General features: G+C 39.5%; 4 protein-coding genes across 8 annotated transcripts; 2 read left to right on the top strand and 2 right to left on the bottom strand.

Moving 5' to 3' along the window:
* Window positions 1-67: 67 nt before the first annotated feature.
* Window positions 68-4,094, top strand: nudcd2 (NudC domain containing 2). The gene is made up of 4 exons (XM_026191322.2): window positions 68-645; window positions 1,095-1,143; window positions 1,399-1,550; window positions 3,702-4,094. Exons 1-4 carry the CDS (start codon window positions 457-459, stop codon window positions 3,783-3,785), a joined length of 474 nt encoding a protein of 157 aa, XP_026047107.1. The 5' UTR covers window positions 68-456; the 3' UTR covers window positions 3,786-4,094.
* Window positions 4,060-8,116, bottom strand: ccng1 (cyclin G1). The gene is made up of 6 exons (XM_026191310.2): window positions 7,899-8,116; window positions 6,743-7,006; window positions 6,402-6,655; window positions 5,972-6,050; window positions 5,632-5,742; window positions 4,060-5,211 (listed from the first exon to the last, which is right to left on the bottom strand). Exons 2-6 carry the CDS (start codon window positions 7,004-7,006, stop codon window positions 5,020-5,022), a joined length of 900 nt encoding a protein of 299 aa, XP_026047095.1. The 5' UTR covers window positions 7,899-8,116; the 3' UTR covers window positions 4,060-5,019.
* A 946-nt stretch (window positions 8,117-9,062) lies between these two features.
* LOC113035628 (septin-8-A-like) lies at window positions 9,063-23,639 on the bottom strand. 5 transcript variants are annotated; one of them, XM_080287996.1, is made up of 11 exons: window positions 23,575-23,639; window positions 23,250-23,292; window positions 15,782-15,896; window positions 15,457-15,652; window positions 14,829-15,015; window positions 14,592-14,753; window positions 14,179-14,275; window positions 13,857-14,025; window positions 13,290-13,422; window positions 12,999-13,189; window positions 9,063-9,335 (listed from the first exon to the last, which is right to left on the bottom strand). In XM_080287996.1, the coding sequence occupies exons 1-11, from the start codon at window positions 23,622-23,624 to the stop codon at window positions 9,281-9,283; spliced, it is 1,398 nt and encodes a 465-aa protein (XP_080144122.1). In that variant the 5' UTR covers window positions 23,625-23,639; the 3' UTR covers window positions 9,063-9,280. The 5 variants fall into 5 exon arrangements, with proteins under 5 accessions (XP_080144122.1, XP_026047027.1, XP_026047034.1 ...); XM_080288003.1 differs by lacking the exon at window positions 9,063-9,335 and adding an exon at window positions 9,667-10,188; XM_026191242.2 differs by lacking the exon at window positions 23,575-23,639 and having other exon boundaries at window positions 23,250-23,380.
* sowahab (sosondowah ankyrin repeat domain family member Ab) lies at window positions 18,623-20,461 on the top strand. Its single transcript, XM_026191278.2, has one exon. It carries the CDS (start codon window positions 18,778-18,780, stop codon window positions 20,149-20,151), a length of 1,374 nt encoding a protein of 457 aa, XP_026047063.1. The 5' UTR covers window positions 18,623-18,777; the 3' UTR covers window positions 20,152-20,461.
* Window positions 23,640-23,711: the final 72 nt, after the last annotated feature.

Raw genomic sequence — 23,711 nt, 5'->3', positions numbered from 1 at the left:
TTTAGAAAAACTCCGGATTTAGTTGCTTTATTTAGTTAAAATAACTAACTAATAATAGTTAAAATAGGAGCATTAAAAACAGGAAATAAATACAACACGTGACATTTCAGTAACATTAAAAAGAAAGAAAAATCCTAGCTAAAGAGTCTATGGTGTGTCTCATAGGAGCAGGCAGTAGATGGCGCTGCAGCTTCCGTGATTTTCACAACCGGAAATGACACCGAGACTGAGAAGAAGAAGAAATTTGGAGCTTGTGAGGGGAAAACACCACAGGGAGAGGTAAAATACACCAACTTAAAAACAGACCTTTAAAGTTAAAAACAAAACAAAACATATAGGCAACTGTAACAGTTAACCGCACAGCAAGCCTCCAGCGTATCTTCGACCTGCTCGGTTTCACGCTGGAAGCTGGTCAGCGGAGGTTAGCCGACCCGTGAGCCGGCGTGCAGCCGTAGCATGTCGGTACACTTCGAGGAGAGGAGCGGTGTCGTCCCCTGCAAGACGCCATGGGGCTCTTGGTACCAGACCATGGATGAGGTCTTCATTGAAGTCAACGTGCCTCACGGGACCACTGCTAAAGAGGTCAAGTGTCACCTGGGGTCCAGAGACATCGAGCTGTTGGTCAAGGGAAAGGAAATATTCAAGGTAGGGCACCAAAGTGACTCCCAGGTCCCGAGAATAACCTGCATGCTGTGATCTTTATTTGCAGAAAGTAAGATAATGCGATTCCTGGTTTATCCTCCAGCTCCACCCCACTCTCACCCTCTTTTACCCAGTGACTGAACTAACCAGTAAACCCAATCCAGCCTTGTAAGACCATTCATGTAGCCCCTTTCCGTCATACTTATCACAGTTGGACCTAAAAGTCCACGTCACAGTTAATCAGCAGTGTCGCCTATTTTGATACCGTACAATGAAATCAGTCGGGCTGTTGTGTGTACGTAAAGAGTATGTAACTTCACTGTATTGTGCTGTAACGCAGCTAGACCTGTTCTGGTCATGTGCAGGTCTTTTAACTCTTCCAAGAACAGGTCCAGGTGTGCTGATATGAATAAAACTGATATTATTCATATTTTATTTTATTCTTTTGCCAGGGAAAGCTATTTGGAACAACTGTATCAGATGAGGCCACATGGACACTAGGTAAGTGACACACTCACAGAAATATTAAGGGAATTAATAACTATCCTTATAACTCTAACGATTGCTGTTGACTGGCTGTGTTGTGATATTCATCCATTCATGTCTTTATGTTAAGTTACTGGGGGCTTTATGTTCACCCTTTGTATTATGTCATTGTTGAATTAGAAATGGTCAAATAGAAAGGAGACATTACTAAATTAGACTTTAATGAGAGCCAGCTTAATGCATTGTTTGCTTTGCTGATCATTTCCTCAGAGGATAAATGTCTTATCCGGATCATTCTGATGAAGACCAACAGAGAAGCAGGGAACTGCTGGTCCTCGCTGCTGGAGGGGGAGTATTGTGCGAATGCTTGGGTCCAAGACCAGATGCAGAGAAAACTCACTCTGGAGAGGTTTCAGCGAGAGGTGAGTTTGATTCGCTGACCTCTGTAGCACTGTTGACTCTACTGTACATCCTAATGACTGTTGTATATTGTACGCATGTAATCCCAATACATTTCTTCTACTGCACAGCTGCTACTTTTTCAGCCAGGTTAGGACCACCTTCTAAAAAGGAAACTTTTAAAGGCTTTACATACACTTACTGGTCACTTCATTAGGTACACATCTTACAACTGCCTGGGTTTGGAGCTCATTTTGCCTTCAGAGCTGCTTTAATTCTTAATGGCACAGATTCAACAAGGTGCTGGAAATATTCCTCTGAGATTTTGTTCTATGTTGACATAATAGCGTCACACAGTCGCTGCAGACTTGTCAGCATTCATGATGTGAATTTCCAATTCTGCCACATCCCAGAGGTACTCTAATGGATTGAGATCTGGTGACCGTGGAGGCCATTTGAGACCACTGTCATGTTCAAGACACCGCTTCGAGATTGATTGATTTGAGATTTGTGACATGGTGTGTTATCTTAATGGAAACAGCCATGAGAAGATGGGTACGCTGTGGTCATGACAGGATTGACATGGTCAGCAAAAATACTCAGGTTTTGGTCTGTGGGCTCATTAGTACAAGTTGAGCATAATTTAAACACCACAGCCTAGCTCCAGTATCATTAGACCATCACCACCACCAGCAGTCTGAACTTTTGATACAGGGCCACGTGGATCCATCCAAATGTTGCAGCAGAGATTGAGACTATTGTCCAATTTGAGCCCGCTTGAATTGTAGCATCAGTTTCCTGTTCTTAGCTGACAGGATGGGTCTTCTGCTGTTGTAGTTTATCTGCTTTGAGTTTCAGCATGTTGTGTTTCCAGAGAAACTCTTTTCTACATCTTGGTTGTAACAAGTAGTAACTGAGTTATTGAAGCTCCTGCTACCTGCAGCTTGAAGCAGTCAGGGCAGTCTCCTCTGACCTCCACTATCAACGATATATTTTTTCTTACAGAGCTGCCAATAACTGGATATTTTCTCTTTTTCAAACCATTCTCCATAAACCCCACAGGTGGGTCTGTGGGGAAATTGCTGTGAGATGAGCAGTTTCTGAAATATAAATATTCCAAAAAAGTTACTTAAATGACCTTTATTCTCCTCGGTCTGATGCTCAGTTTGAACTTCAGCACATCATCTTGACCATGTGTGTATGGCTAACTGTATTAAGTTGCTGCCATGTGATTGGCTGATTAGATATGCAGTTGGACAGGTGTAATGAGAGTATGTTTTGGATTGTTGAAATATAGACATCTGACTGTTTTCATTCCCAATCCATTAATAATAACTCAGTCCCCAGGTTGTGATAAATCGGTTTTTCTTATAAATGAAGCAAATCCATAAATAATGAAGGGAAATAATCAAGGGAACTCTGTGATGGTCATTTCTGGGTAGGCTAAAGAGAAAAAAAATAACCATGCCACCTTAATTCTCAGAAATGCAGCTGACATGCTCTTTGAGTTGTAGGATTATCAGTAACACTTCAGCTTGAAGGAAAGATTGGAAAATGTCTTCCTCATTACAATAGAGATTTCTGATGTATTGTGCGACATTACTAACTTTCAATTATGTGGCAGTGTGAGTCACTGACTTTTAACATATTACATATTTTGCGTAATGAAACCTGTAAGGGGTTCTGAAAGTCTGGCTGTCAGAGCTCATTCCTGAGAATGTTTTAAAGGTGATGATCTGTTAAGTTAATGAAGGCATTGCTTTCAACCTCAAAGCCCTTTATCAAGAAATCCATCCATCAGTTCATCTTCTTAACTATTTAAATTAAATTTAAATTAACAAATCAGGATGAGCTGAAGTCTCTCCGCTGATATTGTGTGAGAGGCTGACAGGTCACCAGTCTGTTGCAGGGCTAACAGTGAGACTACCAACCATTTGTGTGCACACCTGTGGCTAATTTACTATCACTAACCTAATAAGTGTCTTTAGACTTTATTAAACACTCATTGCAGTGTTACTGCTGTGATTCTGGAAATTGTTGAGATGAGCACTCAGTGATGAGTTTGTCTTCTTACATCTGTTTCTTAAACTCAGATACATCTATCCTCAGGAAATCTTAATTACAGATTAACAATCAGCAGTATGTCTTACTGACTCTTTTTTTTCCTTTGTTAGAATCCTGGATTTGACTTCAGCGGTGCAGAGATCTCTGGGAATTTTGCCGGTGGCGGTCCAGACTTTTCCAGCTTACAGAAGTGACCCATACCATGATGCTAGTACATGCTTGAGGAGTTACCTCTGCCCATCATGCACAATGTGCAGAACAACAGTGGATGCATTCGGTCTACTGTGACAAGAATTTGCCTTGAGACGAACTAAAAAGCCTGGCTGTCACATCATTGGTCTCGTCCTCAAAGGACTGATTTTGTGCAAACCAGATGTGGGGAGTGGGAAGGCTCTACAAAGGAAGTTGATAACTCTCGTTATGAGAATTTTCTGACATGTTTTAATAAAAACAAAGTGCACTCAGCAATAGCTTTTCAATAAAGTTTTATTGAAAGGTACAAATACATAGGTTAATCAGATGGTGTATTCAGTCATTTTGAATTTGAGACCACATTTTGTTTTGTCACTAAAATCAAACTAAACAGGGAAACTGGCACAGAAAATGCGATATAAATTTCAACCTGAATTTCCACTGCAATGACCTTTTTTGGGGTTTTCTGAGTGCTCTCTAAAAAACTAACAACTTAACTCAGTATATTTGTGGCGCTTCACACGGTGTCCACAAATTAAGAGTTGGTGAAAACAACTCATCTGTAACCGTTGGTAACGTTTCATCTCAAACACTGATGAGCTGTAGATAACAGGATCATCACTAGCTTCATTTCCCTGGTACAAACCAGAGCTCCCTCGCCTTAACAAAAAAAAAAAAAAATCATCACCTTGGGTAGGAGTGTGCATTCAGGACAGCTTAGCAACCTAGGGTGGGAGTGAAGGACTTTGGGCCCGATCTTTTGGTTCCATTTTTTTGCTGTTCACAAAATCCCTCTCCCTCCTCTTCCACATGGTGGACTGAGGACCTAGGTGGTTCTATACTTATTAGCTTAAAACCAGCAACCCGTTCCAGGGAAACACCAAACACCGTGGTACGGATTTAAACAAGAACATACTAGACACCTGTGCAAACGGCTCAACCAAGAAAGTAAAACTTCAACCTTTCTGAGGAAGAATTACTCCTTGTCATAGGGAAAGAAAAATGTGTGTCTGATCAACATATGATTACAAACTTAAGGGATAAAAAAAAAAAAAAGGGAGGCATTTCCTTAAAGACATCCATCATCACAGATGAAGGTCTCTAAGGAAAATAAAGCTGGAGCTGTAAGTGGGTGACCATACTGCATGTTACATCCAGTCAGAGGACAAAGATGTAACAGTGGTAATGTTGTAATTTTTCTTTCCATGTCAAGTCACCCACTTGGACGCCCAGGTTTTAACAAGCTGACTCAGGTATGGTGGGAAGGTGAGTGATCTTGTAGTAGCTGTGCTTCAGCTGACGTGCAGTTCTTCCTGAAATAGTCCAGCGAAGTCTCTGGACGTTTGGCCTGCAGCACTTAGTGGTGGCGTACTCAGCCAAGCATTTTCCAACTAGCTCCCGCATGCAAACCAGATCCCCGTCTTTGATCTGCAGGAAAGAGGAGTCGCATCTTTCTCTGCTTAACACTTGGCAAGAAGCATTAAAATTCATTAAGCTACACTGCATGGATCACCACCTTATATTAACTGTGACAAAAACACTAATATGCAATAATGTTAAAAACGAGCCATTTTGGTTTGAGTTGAGCAAAGGCTCATTTTGATAGTTTTTCCTACTCTGACCTGTATGTTGATAAGATGGACCTATTCCTAATAAGGCACACGGGTGTAGCCATGAGCACACAAGTCCCACTGACCTGTTGTTTAAACCTTCTGCCTGCTAGGGGCAACCAATCAGAAGAACGTTGGCATAAAGGGCTTGTGTCTTCTGAGGCCCAGTTTAAAATAAGGATTAGTTTGAACTGCTCGTATATATTCTTTAAAGCAAAAGGCTCAGAGCTGGACTTACATTTAGCTGCTGCTGCAGATTGCTCAAGGCCTCAGATATTTTGTCAAGGTACTCTGGGTCATGTTCATCATGGGCCTCAAAACACAGGAGAGCCAGGGCAAGCAGAGATGGCTGCACAGAAACACAAACACAGTCTCTTGTTAAGAAAAAGAAAAAAAAAGTAGAAACTATGATAACATTTAAAAACAAATCGACACAGATGACCTACATTATACCTGAGATACAACAACAAACGAGAAGTGTACAAGACAAAAGCAGTCTGATTTTTAATGAAAAGCGCAGAAAAGCATTGAAATAAGTCATTATTTTCAATGTGGAGAGAGTAGTTGTTTTGGCTTACCTTTATTTTGGAGAAGACAAATGAGCAGTGACAGGCTTTCAGCTGCGCCTCCAGTCTCTCAAGGCTCAGGATCTTCATGCTAAAGGGAAAAAATGCTTTTAGTGTCAAAGCAAACTGAATGTGAAGTACAGCTTACATAAATAGTGATAAAAAAGCCAACCAAAAGGATTTCTATTTTTTTTTTTTTTTTTTAAAGGTAACGTTTGAAAAGGGGGGGGACTTGCATATTTGTTTTCTAACACCCTGTCACATGTCTAAAAGTCTACACGATTTCAAAAAGGACTGTGCCTGTTGGCTAAAAAAAATATATATTTTTTTGGTTAGTGTTAGCTTTCAAACCAAATATGAGAAGACACATTTTAGTAGAGTAAATATAATCTCGTTGAGTCATAGCTCAGCCCTGCAGGTTGGTGTGACCGTCTGTCCTTACCTCTCAGCGTCGAGCTGCTCCAGGACGTGGCTGTGAAAGACGCGGAGAAAGCGCAGGGCCGTGGGGGCCTTCACCTTCCAGTAGAGCTTCTCCATGATGATCTTCTCCATCCTCATCATGTCAGACACTGTAAAGCGATTCTGACTGATGCGAATCAGGTCATTGGCCAGAGGCACGTTCTTCTCTTCTTCTGTGGACTTCACAGCGATGTAAAAGCAGCACAGACCGACACAAGGAAGGTGCTTTGGCTGAATCTGTAGGAGATGGGGAAATGGATATTGGAGAACGGAACAACTGCTACGATTTTAAGAAAGTAAGCAAAATGTACTGCATTTACAAACCTTCATGACAGACAGAAATCGGTCCAGCAAACTGACAGCCAGCGAGAAGCTCTCTGAACTGAAACCGAAGAACCTGGTCAGTGAAAGCAGGTCCTTCACCTCCAGCTCCCTGAGTCGGGAAGTCATCCTGAGGCCATTGTCCTGGGCGCTTTCAATGAACCTCAAGCCACTCAGCTTTGGTTGGTATCGGCCCTCCAGATCAATCAGGGCCTTCAGCTGGGCTGCAAAGGGCTGTGCCACAGGGCCTGTTACTGTGTCAATCATCTGCACAGACATGAAAATAAAACTTAGTGATACAGTAAAAAAACAAACAAACAAAAGATACACTGGAATTAACTGTGTGACCATAAACTGTGTATAAAGTATTAACATAACTCTGATAAACATCTTAGTCTCTTTAATAAGGCAAGGCTCTGTCTGCTACGTAATTGAAATATTAGACTGGTGTATTTAAAGGACATCTAGTCCGAAACAAAAATGGTTAAACAAATGCAGTGAGCGTAGTTTACTAACAAGATCCTGCAACAAGCCTTCCGCTAACACATGCCCGTCACTGAACTGGACTAAACTGGACTGGACAGGAGCAATGACTGTATATAAACAGGAGGCGAAATGAGACGAACACAGAACAGGGATATGCTTCAAAAAGTTTCTCCGTTTTTAGTTAAAGCGACATTTCTGCTACTAAAAGTGTGTAAAACACGAGTTCCACAGCTTTAGTGCTAGTTTGTGAGTCCACATGTAGCCGTATCACAGCAGCAGGCCTTGTGTATGTCAGGGCAAGGACCGGCGTCATGTCGAGACATGTCCCTGCCATACACACCAAAGGAGAGCTAACGCAAAGCATGGCACAGCAAACCAAAGTGACAGTACACAGTTTAAACAATAAAGATAAGAGTGAAACAACAACATAAGTCTGTAAGTACTATGTAAGTTAAACTTCATACTTTATTAGAGAAACCAGAAAATGACAAACTACTCTTTGTTGACGACGTAAACTGTTTAGCAATCAAAGCTAACGCTAGCTAAAAATCCATTTCTAAAACTAGTAGCATTTTTTTGGCTGATAGCAACACATCATTTACTGTTTAGAGCCACGAACACCACTAGATAAAAAAAAATATATATATCATATAAGGAAAATGGGTTTACTTACCTTAAACAGTTACGTTGCTTTTTGTATTTTAAAAAAAAAAGAGCAGGTGAAAAAAAAAATCCACGCGCTTCAAATAAGCGGGTGAATGGAGAAATAAAACACACAAAAGTGTAAGTATGAACTTTCACTAAAGAAAGTTTTAAGCATAGGTTAGTTTCTGCCTATGCACACCCCCCTACCCTTGGCGTAAGGCGATGGGGAAAAGGACAGTTAAGGCGTTAAAACAGGCATAAAACCAAGCCCATGACCAACCATGCCGATTTTCTATTGGTCCTCAACAAGTGACGTTACCAGCTCTACATTTTAGTTGGATATTTAACTAGCTAGTCACATACAAGGTCCACCCCATTCATGCATTAGGGCCAATCGCACGTCAGAAGGTGGGATACGACCCAAAATAGCGTCGTAATAAAGTTGCCTCCTTTGGTATATAAATTATATTGGATGAATTTTTTTAAATTCATTAATAAATAAATACAGATATACAAATTATATCAACATTTACACAGTAATGTCTTTAGTGGGTAGTAAAATAGATTACATTTTTAAAAGGGTGTCGAAATCATAGAAAACTATTTAAAAAAAAGACACACAGGCACACAACTGGAAAGTTTCTGGAACAATCTGGAAGGAACCTGCATTATCCATCACTCCTTTGGTCTTTTCTGTCTAAAAATCAAAGTAAATATAGAGAGTACACAGTTCATTTTTCAATAAAGTAACTCTTTATTACATTAGGATTTAAAAATCTGCCAAGCAGGTCTACACAGACCCAGTATATAGATCTTATGACATAAAGAGATTTAATCCTGAATTTATATACAGTTTAAAATATGAAATCTCTCTCTCTAATATACACATATATATATATATATATATATATATATATATATATACTATATTATATATAGCAAACACAACAGAGAGCTGACAAGTTAGTAGTACAGGGTACCATTTATAATTGGATATAAATAAAGAAAGCATATTTACTATAACTGTTTTAAAGTGCTTCTAAATCATAATGATTCACAATCAGTACCTTTAACAGCAATAATCATGTCAGTTTATAGTATATATTTCACAGTGTAACTTGTCATTTATCAGAAACCACAAGCATAACATAACAGACAAAAGTAGCACATTTAGTACAAAAGAAATTGGAAATTTTGGTATTGGAGATATTTTAATAAAAGCATACTTGCAGTTTAGGAGCCATGCAGAGACCATGCTACAGATCGCTGTTTAAAAAGAACATTGTTTAGTAGACATGGAAGACTTTGACTCACTTCAAGTGAAAGTTCAGCAAAACTTTTATTTTAACACTGTAAAAATAATAAACTTGAGTAGTTAGTCTGTGATCTTTAGATGTGGTAGAAAGTCTTCTAATTCAAATTCCTTCCTGAGGTTAGGGAGCACGCAGATGGGAGACTAAAGAAGCTATGAGAGGAAAGAAAAACCACATCATCATTTATCCAAACAAGCATCAGTCAGTAAAGGTCATGTGACAAATTCAACAACACTGCACATGTTGATTAAAAATAAATCATGTTGCTGGGTTTCCTGCTGCTGCCACTCACTGATATAAAAATAAAACAAGCAACACTGTTAAATAAATCAAAATCATCAGATGTGTTTTGGGCATGGCACGACACAACAGCTACAATATGAAATGCTTTGAGTGAACCAAAGGGCTCATGCGATGGAAGTCCCAAAGCACTGAGGCATTCCGATGGAAATGGGTTCAGGTGACACACAAACTGATGCTCTATTCTGTTTCCCATCATCTCTCTTTATTTAAATGTAAATGAAGACAAAGAAATTGTGTTCATTTCCAGATTCACTGTCAGTAAATTTAATCATGTTCTTCATAACGCTGCACAGAACACTGCTTAGGCAATTGAAAGATATCACCTGAGAAAAACAACAATTAAAAAAGATCAGTATATTCATATACATTACAAAGCATCTTGTGAATAAATGTATTAATATATACGTAAAAAGATTATTCAATATTCATTTTTTAATATAAAGTTCTGTTAGTGTCTCATTGAAAACCAGAGACTTAAATTTACAACTGAAGATGAACATACATTCTTGTCAAGAACATAAAACTACACAAGTTACATGTTATGAAAAACGTCTATTGATTTATTATTATGTGTTTAGCACAATCAGCATATGAAACTTAAATACACTGAACAAGGCTCCCTTTCTCATCCGTAAGATCGTTTTTCCCATGCTGATGGCACAAACAGTCCTGGTTTCCACTGATGTTTGATCCATAAATCAACTGAAAGGGGAAAAGAAATATGACAAAATATGGCAAAAGAAACAAAAGGATGACGGATCTGAAATATGGCAGGAATCAAAAGTAAATAGTGAATGAATTGGAATGCAAGATTTTTTTTCTGTTGAAATATGCTGGCAGCTCAGCTCCCATTACTGACAGTTTAACATTTAAATCACATTTACTAACAAATATCCCAGAGAGACATTTAGCTGTGTGACAAGTCTGAGGTTTCTACTGTCTCTGAGTCAAGTCGCTCCAGTCCAACAGGAAAACACTGACAGCTTAACTCTTTATACACCAACAATGGCTATACACACTCACCAGCCACATTATTAGGTACACCTGTTCAGCTGCTCATTATTGCAAAATAACCCAAAATTGGACAATAGGAAATGGAAAATGTTGCCTGGTGTGATGAATCTTGATTTGTGCTGCAAAATTTGGATGGCAGAATCAGAATGAAGGCTGCTGGTGGTGTGGGGGATATTTTCTTACCACAATTTAGGACTCTTCTTATCTAGGCATTATTTAAACACCACAGCCTAACTGAATATGGTTGGTGACCATGACTATCTCTGTATGACGAGAGTACCCATCATCTGATGGCTCTTTTTAGGAGGATAACTGATTTCTTGAACATGACAATGAGTTAGTAAGTACAAAACCTCAGCACAATACCCCTGTACTATGGCCTCCATAGTCACCAGGTCTGGGGGGATGTAGTGGAATGGGAAATCCACATTGTGGATGTATACAGTGGTCCCTCGTTTATCGCAGGAGTTACGTTCTAAAAATAACCTGCGATAGGTGAAATCCGTGAAGTAGCCAACTTTATTATTTACAAATATTATAGATGTTTTAAGGCTGTAAAACCCCTCACTACGCACTTTATTCACTTCTCTGAGGCAGGCATGAACATTTTCACACTTTTCTCTCTTGTTTAAACATTCTCACAGTTCAAACCTTTGTAGAAAAATAAGTCCAGTATTATAGAATTAAACCAAAGATCAAACCCTAATTTCAGGTCCAGAACAGAACAGAATAGAGCAGCTGTGAGAGAATTTAACAGAATCAATTCAATTTAATTCAGTGTAATTCAATCATACGGAAGTGGAGGAAGCAAGAAGAATGAGTTGATTAAAGTTTGACTTATCTGACTGTTTTGTTTTGCTTAATGCGCCTTATAATCCAAAAAATATAGTAACTTCTATCTTTCTTTAGCATGTCCAGAAGTGCAACTTTTTGTGCGATGGTTAGGATCTTCCTCTGCCTTTTGGGTGCTACCGCAGGTGCCTTTGACAGTGCAAAAAGTTTTGTCGACATTGTTGTGTTTGTTGGGGAGAAAACTTCCAAACATACAGTACAGCACTTCAGAGTCACGCTGCTAGCGATCGAAGATTTATGTAAATTTGACAAGCTAAACGCATTCTGTACTGTACAGGAGACACAACATGGAAGAGATTGATTGACAATGATCTACAGCCAATCAGGACACAGAACACAATGTGCTGTAAAAAATAAAAATTAAAATTAAAAAAAGCATGCAAAATTGCATGGAAAAAAAATCTGCGAAACAGCGAGGCCGTGAAAGGTGAACCGCGTTACAGCGAGGGACCACTATAGCTGACAAATCTGCGGGAGCTGGGTGACGCTAGTATGTCAATATGGACCAGAGGAACCTCTGAGGAATGTTTCTAACACCTTGTTGAATCTGTACCATGACAAATTAAGATGGTTTTTTGAAGTAAAAAGGGAGGTCAAGCTGGTACTAGCAATGTGTACCTAATGAAGTGCTCAGTGAGTGTATTTAAAAACAACAACAACAACAACAACCAGACTTTTTGGTTAGACAGTGACTTTAAATACTTTCCACTTGCAATCTTACCTTAAAGCTTCAGCTCACTCTTGTCTACAGTAAGATTTTTACAAACATTTCCTCATCTTTCATATGACATATTTAAAGGATTATTTTATAAATCCCTTTGTGTATATGCTTAGTGTACGAAGCTGTTAATTTTGAAATGCATAAAAATGCATTTATTGCTTTTTCAAAAACAGTGTTATAAGAATAGCAGGAAGAATTATTAAAACATTAAAATACCTGAAATCTCTTCATCCACCTCACATGTAATTATACTGGCTAAATGCCTCGTAAAATTTTACTGTCTGGAATACTGAAGCCCTTACCATTAATAGTAAATGTTTCTAAGAAACTCTGCTCACTCAGTTCTTTTCATTTTTCTATTTTACTGACTATTAAGACAGCTTTGGTGTGCTGTGTTTTACAAGGCTGATGCCAGGATCAAGCTGCATTTAAAGCATATGCAACATCATGATTACAGCTCTTTGCGGGATGTATGAGTATCATCTGTGCTCTGCATGGCATGAGCATCGGTGAGACCAGTCCAATGTAAACAGAACTGTCCCTGCCCGAGATACAGTCTGGCAGGTCAGCCTGCAGAGACATAAGCATCAGGCTGTGTCATCCAAGCTGTGACCCTTCCTACAGCGTCTGGGCACACAGTGTCAGTCTGAATCTGTCCCCGTATCCTTTTCTGAGCCAACATAGCCTCCGGGAAGATAACACTATCTCGTTAATCACGTTCTACTGCTCCCCCTTTTCCAAAAAACACCACAAAGACTGACCTCCATGATATGGAAGGTCAGTGAATATAATGTAGATTGACAATGGTTATCCATAAATAGCTTGATCTCAAGGTATTACTCATTGACTGTATTAACAGTTCTGCTGACAATCAGTGTGTGAATTAAGCAACCAGCACAAGGTAAATACAAACACATTAACTTACTTCTTCTTGTCTTTGTCCTTTTTGAATGGCTGCTGTGAGCAACCTTGGAGTGCCTGTCCCATCAGTGTCTCTGCTGCAACCTTCCTCCTATTGAAGGCATTCATCTCCTCCTCCAGCTCTCGTCTTTTCTCCTCCAGATTCTTCTTTTCTTCTTGGTGCATCCGCTTGAGCTGCTCAAACCTCTCATGAAGCTACAGGTGATGATAATATATATACACAGAGCAATGTCATACAAGCCAAATATGAGATATGATCACACAGGAGTTCTTTTATGACTTTGTTAATCCTCACCTCTTTTTCTTTCTCTTTCAGCTCAGCTTCTGTCTCCTTCACTTTGTTGACAAACATCTGTCTCATTTCTTCTTCTTTGCGCTGCAGCTCCACAATAAATTCCTTCCTCTTGGTTTCGTACGTCTGCTGCAGGCTGAAGATCAGGGTAAAGTCAATAATATGCTCACTTTACTGCCCTATAACTTCACACTTCGTTGAGCCATAAAATCTGTAGAGCAAACGCTGTAATGTTAACTACAGCTAGCAGAACTCATCCAGAAAAATGCTCTGCAATAGTAAAAAATAATAATAAACAAGCAATATTTTAACTCAACATTCAAAATTAGAAAACAAAACACACCAAATTATAAAACATTTTAACTGTGATACAGAGGGATTAATAGTTTTCAAGTCACATTCTTTATCTAAATCTCCTTAAAACGTTGACTTTAATGTGCTGTTTATGAATAATCCAAGTTATTTGCACATTTTTAACCTCATAAGAAAGCTAGAGTTTTGTTTTGGGGTTTTTTTTTGATAAAGTAAATTGCCCAGATGCATTTGCATCACTGCTTTCCCTAATTTCACCTGAACGACTGGCTGTCAGTGCCTGTGTCCTTGAAGCCCATCTCTTCCAGCTTGCAGCGACGGTACAGCTCATAGTGACGAGCGTGCGTTTGCTCCCGGAGATCCTCCATGTTCACACGCAGCACCATCTCCCTCAGCTTCACAAAATCACAATGCTTTTCGTTTTCCACTGAAAAGAAAAACTGGTCTTTTAATTGCTCATAAAATCCATCATGTTTATACCTAAAATAAATAAATAAATAAAAAAAACTGGATTTGAGCAGCAGGCATCTGACTAAACAGCTCCCTCATGATGACTGCCAAACCATTTCAGCAGACTCACCCTCCACAGATCCCCAAGGGTACAGCCTTCCTTTCACCATCTTATTTCCTACTTTCACGTCGTCTACGCTTCCAACCACAGCAAACGGCAGAAGAGTCTGTGACAAAGAGTACTGATAATGTTAGAATATGGAGCTATTAATAATGCTGCGTCATATCCAGGATCCTAATATGCCATTATGCATTATATAATGTTTCTAAAAATACTGTTTCCTCACCAATGAACATCTATTTTCAAATGGCATGACAAAGTTGATTATCATTACATGTGATTATCAGCATAATATTAGTTAGCTTAAAAAAGAGAGAGCAAGTATGCAGATTAACCGATGACTACAACTAAGCATTAAAAAAGCATTAGGTACCAAATCCACGGTGCACATGTTTTTATGTTTATCTGTTTTTAGGACTCACATTCATAGAGGAGTTGATCTCTGCAACAGCCTCATCCTCTGTGGGAAACTGATATATCTGGACTCCATTGCTGACCAGCTCACTCATAACCTTGATCTTCAACTTTTCTAGCTCATTCCTGGACACAGTGTCTGCCTTCGCAATCACGGGGATGATGTTCACCTGAAGATAACCAGAAGATAAGTCATGGACTGAGTAATAACTGCTGAAATACACATAGCTTGGATCTCCTTTCACCTTGCTGTCCAGTTTCTTCATCGTGACGAGATCGAGGGACTTCAGAGAATGTCCGTTGGGGGCGATGAAATACAGGCAGATGTGGATCCTCGTGTCGTGGTAGTTAAACAGGGAGCGCTTTATTTTTAGCTCCTCTTCAAGAAACTTCGCAAACTGGGCATCGATATACTCAAGAATGGGTTTGTAGCTGCAGTAAAAAAAACAAACATTACATGCATGAACATTCAACTTCATGTTGTTCAACAGACATATCGGTAACCATGGTAAAAACTCTGTACACAGCCAAGCATGTTAGATGCGTACACTTCCTGCTGATGGAGCACTCAAACAGCAATTGAAACCACATTTGCTCTATCACTCACTCCCGGGTTCCCTTTCTTCCACTCCAATTAAAATGCCAGCAGCGGGGCAGAGCTGGCTCTCGATTTTACAATCGGAAATTGTTTCAGCATAAGAGAAAAATGGCAAAGTGATTCAGGGTTGGCACTGATCTATCAGGTTTATAGTGTAACCTCTGTGAATTTTCAAAGGTTTTCTTTGATTTCTAAACTGTTTCTTCCTCTTTAAAAAATAAAATAAAAGTCATTTTAACTAAAAGTCCATCATCACATCCATCAGCAACCTGTACCTCTGTTCTTTGTTGATCTGGTCTCCAAACCCTACAGTGTGTACAACAGTCAGCTTGAGGTTGACATTGCTCTCCCGCAGTTCATACGTGTGTGGGCGCAGCTCCACCATTTGCCCATAGTGGCTGGCTTCCTCATTTTCAAATGTTGTATTGAAAAGAGTGTTCATCAATGTGGACTTGCCGATCCCGGTCTCACCTTAAAAACAGACAGAAAAACAAGGAGCGAAAATTACAGATGAAGCAGAATGAGTGCATGTGAATTTCAAATGAACTCTTGTTATGGTTACAGGACTAAGTTTGAAGCTCCTCCTGGGTTCAGACATACCCACACAGAGGATGTTGAAGCAGAATCCCTGTGCAGATGCTTTGCTGACCAGCTGATCTGGAAGGCTGTCAAACCCCACATGGCCACTGAGCTCCAGAGTTCGCTTCTCTTCATTCTGAGAAATTACAATGAAAACAAAACCATATTCATCCTATGCTAGTAAATATCCAACAAAATAAAACAGTGACTGGAATGGTGAGCTTAAAAGGTCCATCTGTCACATCCCATCCACACACACTCTGCTCTTAGGCTTAAAAGCATCTTTTGCAAATGAGGTCATCTCTCTCTCTCCCTCTTCCAATTAACACACTGAACAGTCCCATCTATAAAAAGGAACTATCCAAATAGTGAACCAAATTCCAGTTAGCACTGATGTCACGTTAAATGTATCATATGCTTCGTGTGTTATGAAATGGAGTAGATTAGAGTGTTTTTTCATGATTTCATTGGCTTCAAGTGTAATTCAGTATTCATAGTAAAAATGAATTAATTATACACAAAAAACGACATACACAAGCTGCTCTGTATATACCAAACTCCCTGGGACTGTTTTGCAGCATACTTTAGACGTTATAGCAGCTAAACTTTGGTACAGCTTCCCTCAGCCCTCAGGTACAAAAATAAAGATATTATTATTATTATTGAACATTTAAATCATCAACAAATATTTGTTTGATGAATTATTTTTAAAACTGGCGCTTATAAGTAACTTACTGGCAATCATATCAGTGAACCTAGTATATGTAGCCAGAGACTCAAGCTGATAAACTCACTCAGAATTCCCAGCTTGAGCTTTGGGTATTGCGAGTTTGTATATAGTAGCCCAAACTATACGCAGTAGGATGAATGATGCTACAGCCTGGTAAGTTGGCAGTGAGAGACTGTTCCTCCAATACCAGATTCACCCTGGGAGCCTGGCATCTTGCAAAAAGGCTCAACATGAGCACCAGGATGTGTTTCAACACAACAATCCTCTGCTTCTCCCTCACATCTCTCTCTCACACACACACACCCACACAAAGAGCTCTTTATGTGGATGTTATTTCACAGGATGGGAGGATATCCAAGCTGCTGGCTGCCCTGGTACCCCCCAAGCTCCCCTCCACAAACACTACATTAACTTGAACTCTTCCATCCTTTACAACATAGACAGGAAACTAAATTCCAGGTATGTGAGGTGAGCCATGATAGGATTTAATTAACGCATGTCATTACCCTGAATTACATGTTTGGCTGAAACATGCTGACATGTTTTTGCTGAGCAATATGATGCTGACGGTTGAGGAGCTGGTAGCTACCACTTACTACTACTTATGTTTATCCTCTTAACTCAGTCTCTCAGTCATTGCTGGCCTGGTCTTCAACCACATGCTAATTTCGTGCTGTTAATTCAGCACCAGTGCACACCTGTCAGAGGTGCTGACACGGTGAACAGGAAAGTACTGACACACAGCAGGGCTCCGTGCTGTTTCGTCCAAGACAGCGCGCCTGGATGCTGAAGTGCGCGCTTTCCGCACGTCTCCGAGGACCAGCTCCTCAAAACGGAGCGACGAAGCATTTCTCCGCTGAATCAACCATCTTCATCGCGATTCATTACACATAACGAGCTTTCCTCATCACCGCAGCCCTCCTGCTGCAATCCCCGCACACATCACGTTGCTCTTATTTACACCCGAATGTAAGAAACCGTTTGCTAGCTCAATGCTGCTCTTCTAAAAACCGCTCGTCACCGCTGCAGGCCGGCAGACAGCCCACCGTCGTACTTACCGCAAAAGCATCCACCTCGCTGGTCGCCATCGTCACAAGTGGCTGTGTGCAGGAATTATGAGTGTTCAGCGCGACCTGCACTCCATCCACATCACACACAGACTCACACTGCTCTCAATATGGCTACTTGAAGGCAACACCCCCTCGGTGCTGGAGGATGATATTACACCAGCTCGAAATATACTAAACTACACCGAGATAGTTGCTTTTGATGAGATTTTACGCGAAATTACGATAATAACTGCTTTGACTGGGTTTGCAACGACTGCCACGGAAAACCTGGTTCACAATGGGAGCACTTTTTAACTATGATTTGTAATTATTTTCAATGGAAATGAAAATTGTACAATTTATTTATTAGAGGGAGTTTTTTCTGCCGCTTTCCAATATTCATCCAGTTTTCTGACTTGAAAACCTGTAGTACGTAATTGTCAAGGTTTATATATTTACACAAAGTGACACTAAACAGTAATATCTGGCCCAGAAAGTGTTTTTATATACGATTATGAAATTTCAGTGGGGTTACAGCAGAGTACAGAGCCTATAAAGAAAATGAACGACACAGTAGGACCGTGGAAAAATGTATGCATTTAATACCTGTTCACGTTACTTTTTCTATTTAATGCTACTTAAATATTTATTTGATAACCATGGTTGAAAATGTAATTTTGCAGAGAAAATATATAATTAAAGGAAAGACTAACCGTGTAAAAAATGCAAAATATTTTAAATAGGCGTCCGTGACCAGCTACAACATGCAGACAGCTTTTAATATGTTTATTTCCAGTTCTCGTGTATTTATTAATTTCGTTTTTCAATGTAATTTAATTTATAAGCCCTCAATGATGAAATATTTGAGAAATTTAATATATCTGTGGTATGTAAGTGTAACCCCGTATAATATACACACACACATATACATACACACACATCTTAAATTAAGCTAAACTCGTGTACTCCGTAAATAAATACTACGCTGATAAAGAAAAAAATACAGAAGATTTAAGCTTTTATATGAATCCACTGATCACGGGAGGGTCAGCCCTGCACACAGTCCTTTTAACTGGGAGGGCCGCAATAACATACGGGTGGATTTATTTGGAGAGGCGCCGGAAGCAGCAGGTTGGTGCAGGACAGCAGAGAGGGGAGTAGGCAGTGCGGGATTATCCTTTGGGCTCTACTTAAACCATCCGCTATATCTTTTCATATTTTTGCGCCGCCGGGACAACATGGATCTGACCCAAGAGTCCATTTTGTCCTTTTTACTAGAGCACGGAGGCAAAGTAAAGAACTCGGAACTGCTAAACTATTTCAGACTCCGCATCAACTGCAGCGATCCCGCGGAAAAGCAGCACAATAGAGAGCTTTTCAAGAAGCTGGTGAACAGCGTCGCTGTGGTCAAACAGATCGACGAGGTGAAGTTTGTGGTGGTGAAGAAAAGGTACCAGGACTTTATTAAAGAGGCGGCACAGGATGTGTCGCAGAAACTGCAGATGGATGAGAGCTTCTCCAGCCAAAACACGAGTTTTTCCTGCACATCTCCAGACCGAGCCGAGCCAGCCAGGACTGACTCAGATATAGAAAACAATAATGTAGGCGACGCCTCAAACTTTAATCCCAGTTCTAACACCGATGTAAAACACATGTCCCTGTGGGAAATGCAGAAAAAGAATGTGTTATCTGGAAACGTGAGTATCGAGGATACGACCACTGTTAAGATCCTGAATATCTCCGGAGATCAGGCGAGCAGAGCGGGGAAATCTGGAGCTGTGTTCGCTGTCATAGCTGTGAAATCTCCAGGGAGAGACTGTGCAGCAGCAGCACTGGACGGATCACACTCCCGAGTGCATCAGCAGATAACTTTAGACAAACCAATTAATTCGAGTGCAAAAGTTTCTACACGACCAGCACCAACTTCAAACGCAAACTTTTCCGCTTGCAAGGGTATATCCAGAGAAATCCAAAGTAAGATGGTCACACACACAGATGACACACACCCACGAGTTTTACCAGAGGTGAGGGCGCCAAACAAGACCACAAGACAAGCAGATGATGCCAAGTACTCAGAGTCTGTGCCTTTGGAGCGACTGGCTCATGAGTGGTTGGTGAAGTGTGCAGCTGGGATGTGGGGACATATATATGCTCTGCTGCTGCAGGACACTGGTTTAGCCCAGAGGAAAGACTTCATGTCAGGGTTCACAGCACTTCACTGGGCTGCTAAGGACGGCAGCAGCGAAATGATACGCAAACTCATGGACATCCCCAGGAAACGTGGCATCCATGTAAACGTCAACACCAAAGCACATGGAGGCTACACGCCTTTGCACATCGCTGCCATACATGGGCACACTGAGGTCATGGTTCTGCTTGTGCAAAGATACAGAGCCAATGTAAACGAAAGAGACAATGATGGCAAAAAGGCCTTTTACTACCTGGGCAAAGGTGCTCCGGCTGAGGTCAGAGCACTTCTGGGAATGAAGCAGAATTTGAAAGCAGAAGATATAGAGAAGTACAGAGAGCAGACGAAAGGCTTCAACACAATCAGTAAACTGTTTCAGCCTCATGGGAAGAAACAAAAGACTAAGTTTGCTCATGACTGGTAAGAAGTATCACAAAACAAGCTGTGACATGAACTATTAAACCTGAAGGAGATAACACTGTTTATACTTTACACCTTATTAAGGCTTTACATATCTTACAGTCTTTCACTGAATTACAGAGGAGTACTTACTGTATTTTGTATGGCACTGCACAGTGTGGTTTTTTTTAAATTATTAATGGTATTTATAATTATCATTGTTTATCTTAAATTTCATGTAAACTGATGTGTTATTTTTCTCACTGATTAACACCACAATGTGTATAGTCATGCATATTTTCATTACCTAATGTGTAGTAAATATTTACAGGTCACTTCTCGATTCCTGACTTTTCAAAGTATGAGGAAATAGAAAAATAGATTGCACCTCCCTACTTCTTGGGAAATAGTAACTGTCAACTCATCAACCTGTAATACATTGTTCTAGTATGCTCATTGCTTTTGTGGGCTGCTGATCACATTTACAATCACTTTTATCATCCACATGAAATCAGTTAGCTTTGTCAAAGGAAAAGGAAACATTCAGTATAGCTGAAGAAACAAATAAAGTTAGGTTTTAACATATTCAACATCTCAGTGTTAGTACATGCAAAGAGTGTGGAATAAAAGCAAAGCAAAGCAGGAAAGAAACTAGTTGGGGTAGTGCAGTGTTTGCATTATACACTTTTTGTCAACAGTTTGTACTGTATGAGGAGGACACTGTTCTGTGGGATAAGCAGTATCAGCCAAAGCTCTAAAACATACTGCAATAAAAACAAAGCAGTTTCCCCATCTTTAAATAAATACATAAGCTTAAACTGTATTCAAAAGCTAATGAGCAAGGAACACTAACTATTGCAGTGACTTTATTAACATTTAATTGCATTGAATTTAATACCTTCAACACAATGAAGTGGAAAAAGCCTTTGCAATATTTTATCTGAGCCATAAATAACTAAACCTAAACTTATTAAAACATATTTCCTTGTTTAGACATGACTGACTAAACATAAATCTTTTTTCAAGACCAGCTATGCATCAAAACATCATTTTGAGATTAAATAACCTCATTTGTTACTTAGCTGACCCAGTCTGAAAACAAGTTTGGGTCTAAAAGGCACTTGGACAATAAAGCCGTATTCAGAGCAGTGCCAGAACAATGTCCTTTGTGTTGTTATTTAGGAAAAGAAGCTGCTTACATAAAGACAAAGGACAGCTCCACTCATAGAAACTGTGTCATGTGATTATAAAAGGAAATCTCCCACAGAAAGGTTTCCTATGTCCCATGATCCAAGCAAAACTTCTAAACATCAAAGTTTTTCTAGGGTAACTATGTTAGATCCTGTTAAGAAAAATGTTTTGTTTTTATATACTTTATATACTAACTGCACTTGCTGTAAATAAACTGATTTTATTTGCTTCAGTACTTGTAGTAAACTGGGGCAAAGTTATAACTAAAGCTCTGAAATGGTCCCTTGAGTTCATAGTTACACTCCAGAGAACACCAGTACAAAAAGCTGTAGTGTGGTGCCATAATTATATGATGTGCCACAAGCGTGGTGTTTGAGAACAAAGTTAGGGATCACAGTTTTTACAATAAACAGAAATCTGTGGGAACACTATAAAAACCAGTGGCTGCAACGTGCCAATCAAGGACAAAACAATTTGTGAGTGGAGACTGTGATATTCTGGACTGATAGTGATACTAACGTTTAAAATAACAATATACCCAATGAAAATATTTAATCACAAATTTAAAATCACCAACTCCATACACAAAGACCCCAGCTGGAACTTGAACCAGACACCATGAATTAACCATGCTAACCGTTGCACCACCATACCACCCCTATAATTTTATCCATCCATACATTTTCACTACTATTTTTTCCAGTTTACCTATTGCAGGATCAACAACTAGAGCAAGTTAATCATTCACAATCACGTTTATACCGATAGCCAGTTTTTTGGATTAAGTTATTGGACTGTGGAGGAAGCTGGAGTACTAGGAGAGAACATGCAATCCCTACATTTAAAGGTACAGTGTGTAAAATCCCACCGCTAGATGTCAGTAGATTGCAGTCAATTGAGTTCTGATTTCTTACCCCTCCTAATTCTAATGTATAATCCTAGCTACAGTGTATGGCAGCCAAGAGAGAGTGAAACATTACATTTAGACTGCTCTATAACAGCAATAGCCAGCTGCTTTGCATTTCTGTACAAAAACATTTTTCTACACACTATATTTTAACATTTTTGAATAATATCACCCCAGAAAAAAAATGCAGCATTTTACATTTTTACCCCTAAGTCCACTCAAAATACTCTGGCTGACGTTCATCTGTAGTAAGTGTAGGCTGTCAGTCCACTGTTTACGTTAGCAATATGCTGGGTGCATACATTTACTCTAGAGGAGGCTTTGTGAAAGGAGTCTGAAATGAGTCAATGAGCCAGTAAAACTCACTTCTGTTAGATGACACTGATATTGAGGATATTCTGAACTTCTCTGCTGCTAAGCACTGCTATATCTGCCAGTGTATCTAACATTGTTGGACTCTGATGCTTAGTGAATAAACTCTCACGCAAAATGAGAATGTAACCAAACTGTTTTTCAGAGGCAAGGTGTGATTTTCAGGACACTCGAGCCTAACATAAGCTGGCATAATGTTAGCTAATATCAGCTATTGTTGATGTTTAGATCCCAAAGATAATGGAAATAACAATACAAATTAGTCATCTGGCACAGTATGTCAGGTCCAATGGTGAGAAGCTGTTCAGTAAACATAAACCCACACTTCTGTAGTGATGACATGACAAAACATACTGTCACATTTGACGAGCTTTTCCCAGAGAGCTGATTGAGGAAATAAACAGTTACTGTCAAAAACTACACACATTTGTCTGGGACATGGTCCAGATTGGTTATTTCAAACTCACCACATAAATCTGTTGGCAGCCTTTTCAAGCTGTCCAAATAAAATGGTGTAAAAAGAAATAAAGGAAAAATGTACAAGGAAGCTGGCAAAAAGTAAATTTTGTTTGTATGGCTTGTTTATGTTCTTTATAGCGTAATACTGTACTGTTCTCAAACTTGTTTAATTATTAGGTTGAGTTATCTCTTACCGTGTTAATGGGAACTAATGGTTCCTGCTGGGATCCCATTTCCCTGAAACATACAGAATACCCTTAATAACACGTTCGTCTTTGCAGTTAAGTTTAAAATAGCAGTTAAGTTTAACTGCTTAACTGCTTAACTGCTTAAACTTGCTAGCTTACGCCTAGCAGACAGCATACGCTTATATAAAACGGTCGGTTGATACTTCTAATAAATAATCAGCCAACTATATATTTCTTGACAATTTTTTTGCTTTAGGTTAGGTTTGCTTACCTAGGTTTAAGCGAAAAACCTATTTCGCTTAAACTTAAAACACAAGAATAAGAGTGGCACCGGAAGTTTGGAGGGACCTCTTCAAAATAAAAACATTGCCATACCAACATGTTTGGTTTTTGTTAGCTTAAATTCTTCCTTATCCATGCTGCGAAAACTCAGTTCAGTTTTTTTCTAAATTAGATATAAAATAAATC

The sequence above is a fragment of the Astatotilapia calliptera genome, chromosome 2 (assembly GCF_964374335.1).
Source record: "Astatotilapia calliptera chromosome 2, fAstCal68.1, whole genome shotgun sequence".
In the NCBI taxonomy this organism is placed as follows: domain Eukaryota; kingdom Metazoa; phylum Chordata; class Actinopteri; order Cichliformes; family Cichlidae; genus Astatotilapia; species Astatotilapia calliptera.
This window is presented reverse-complemented; position numbering and strand designations above follow the sequence as displayed.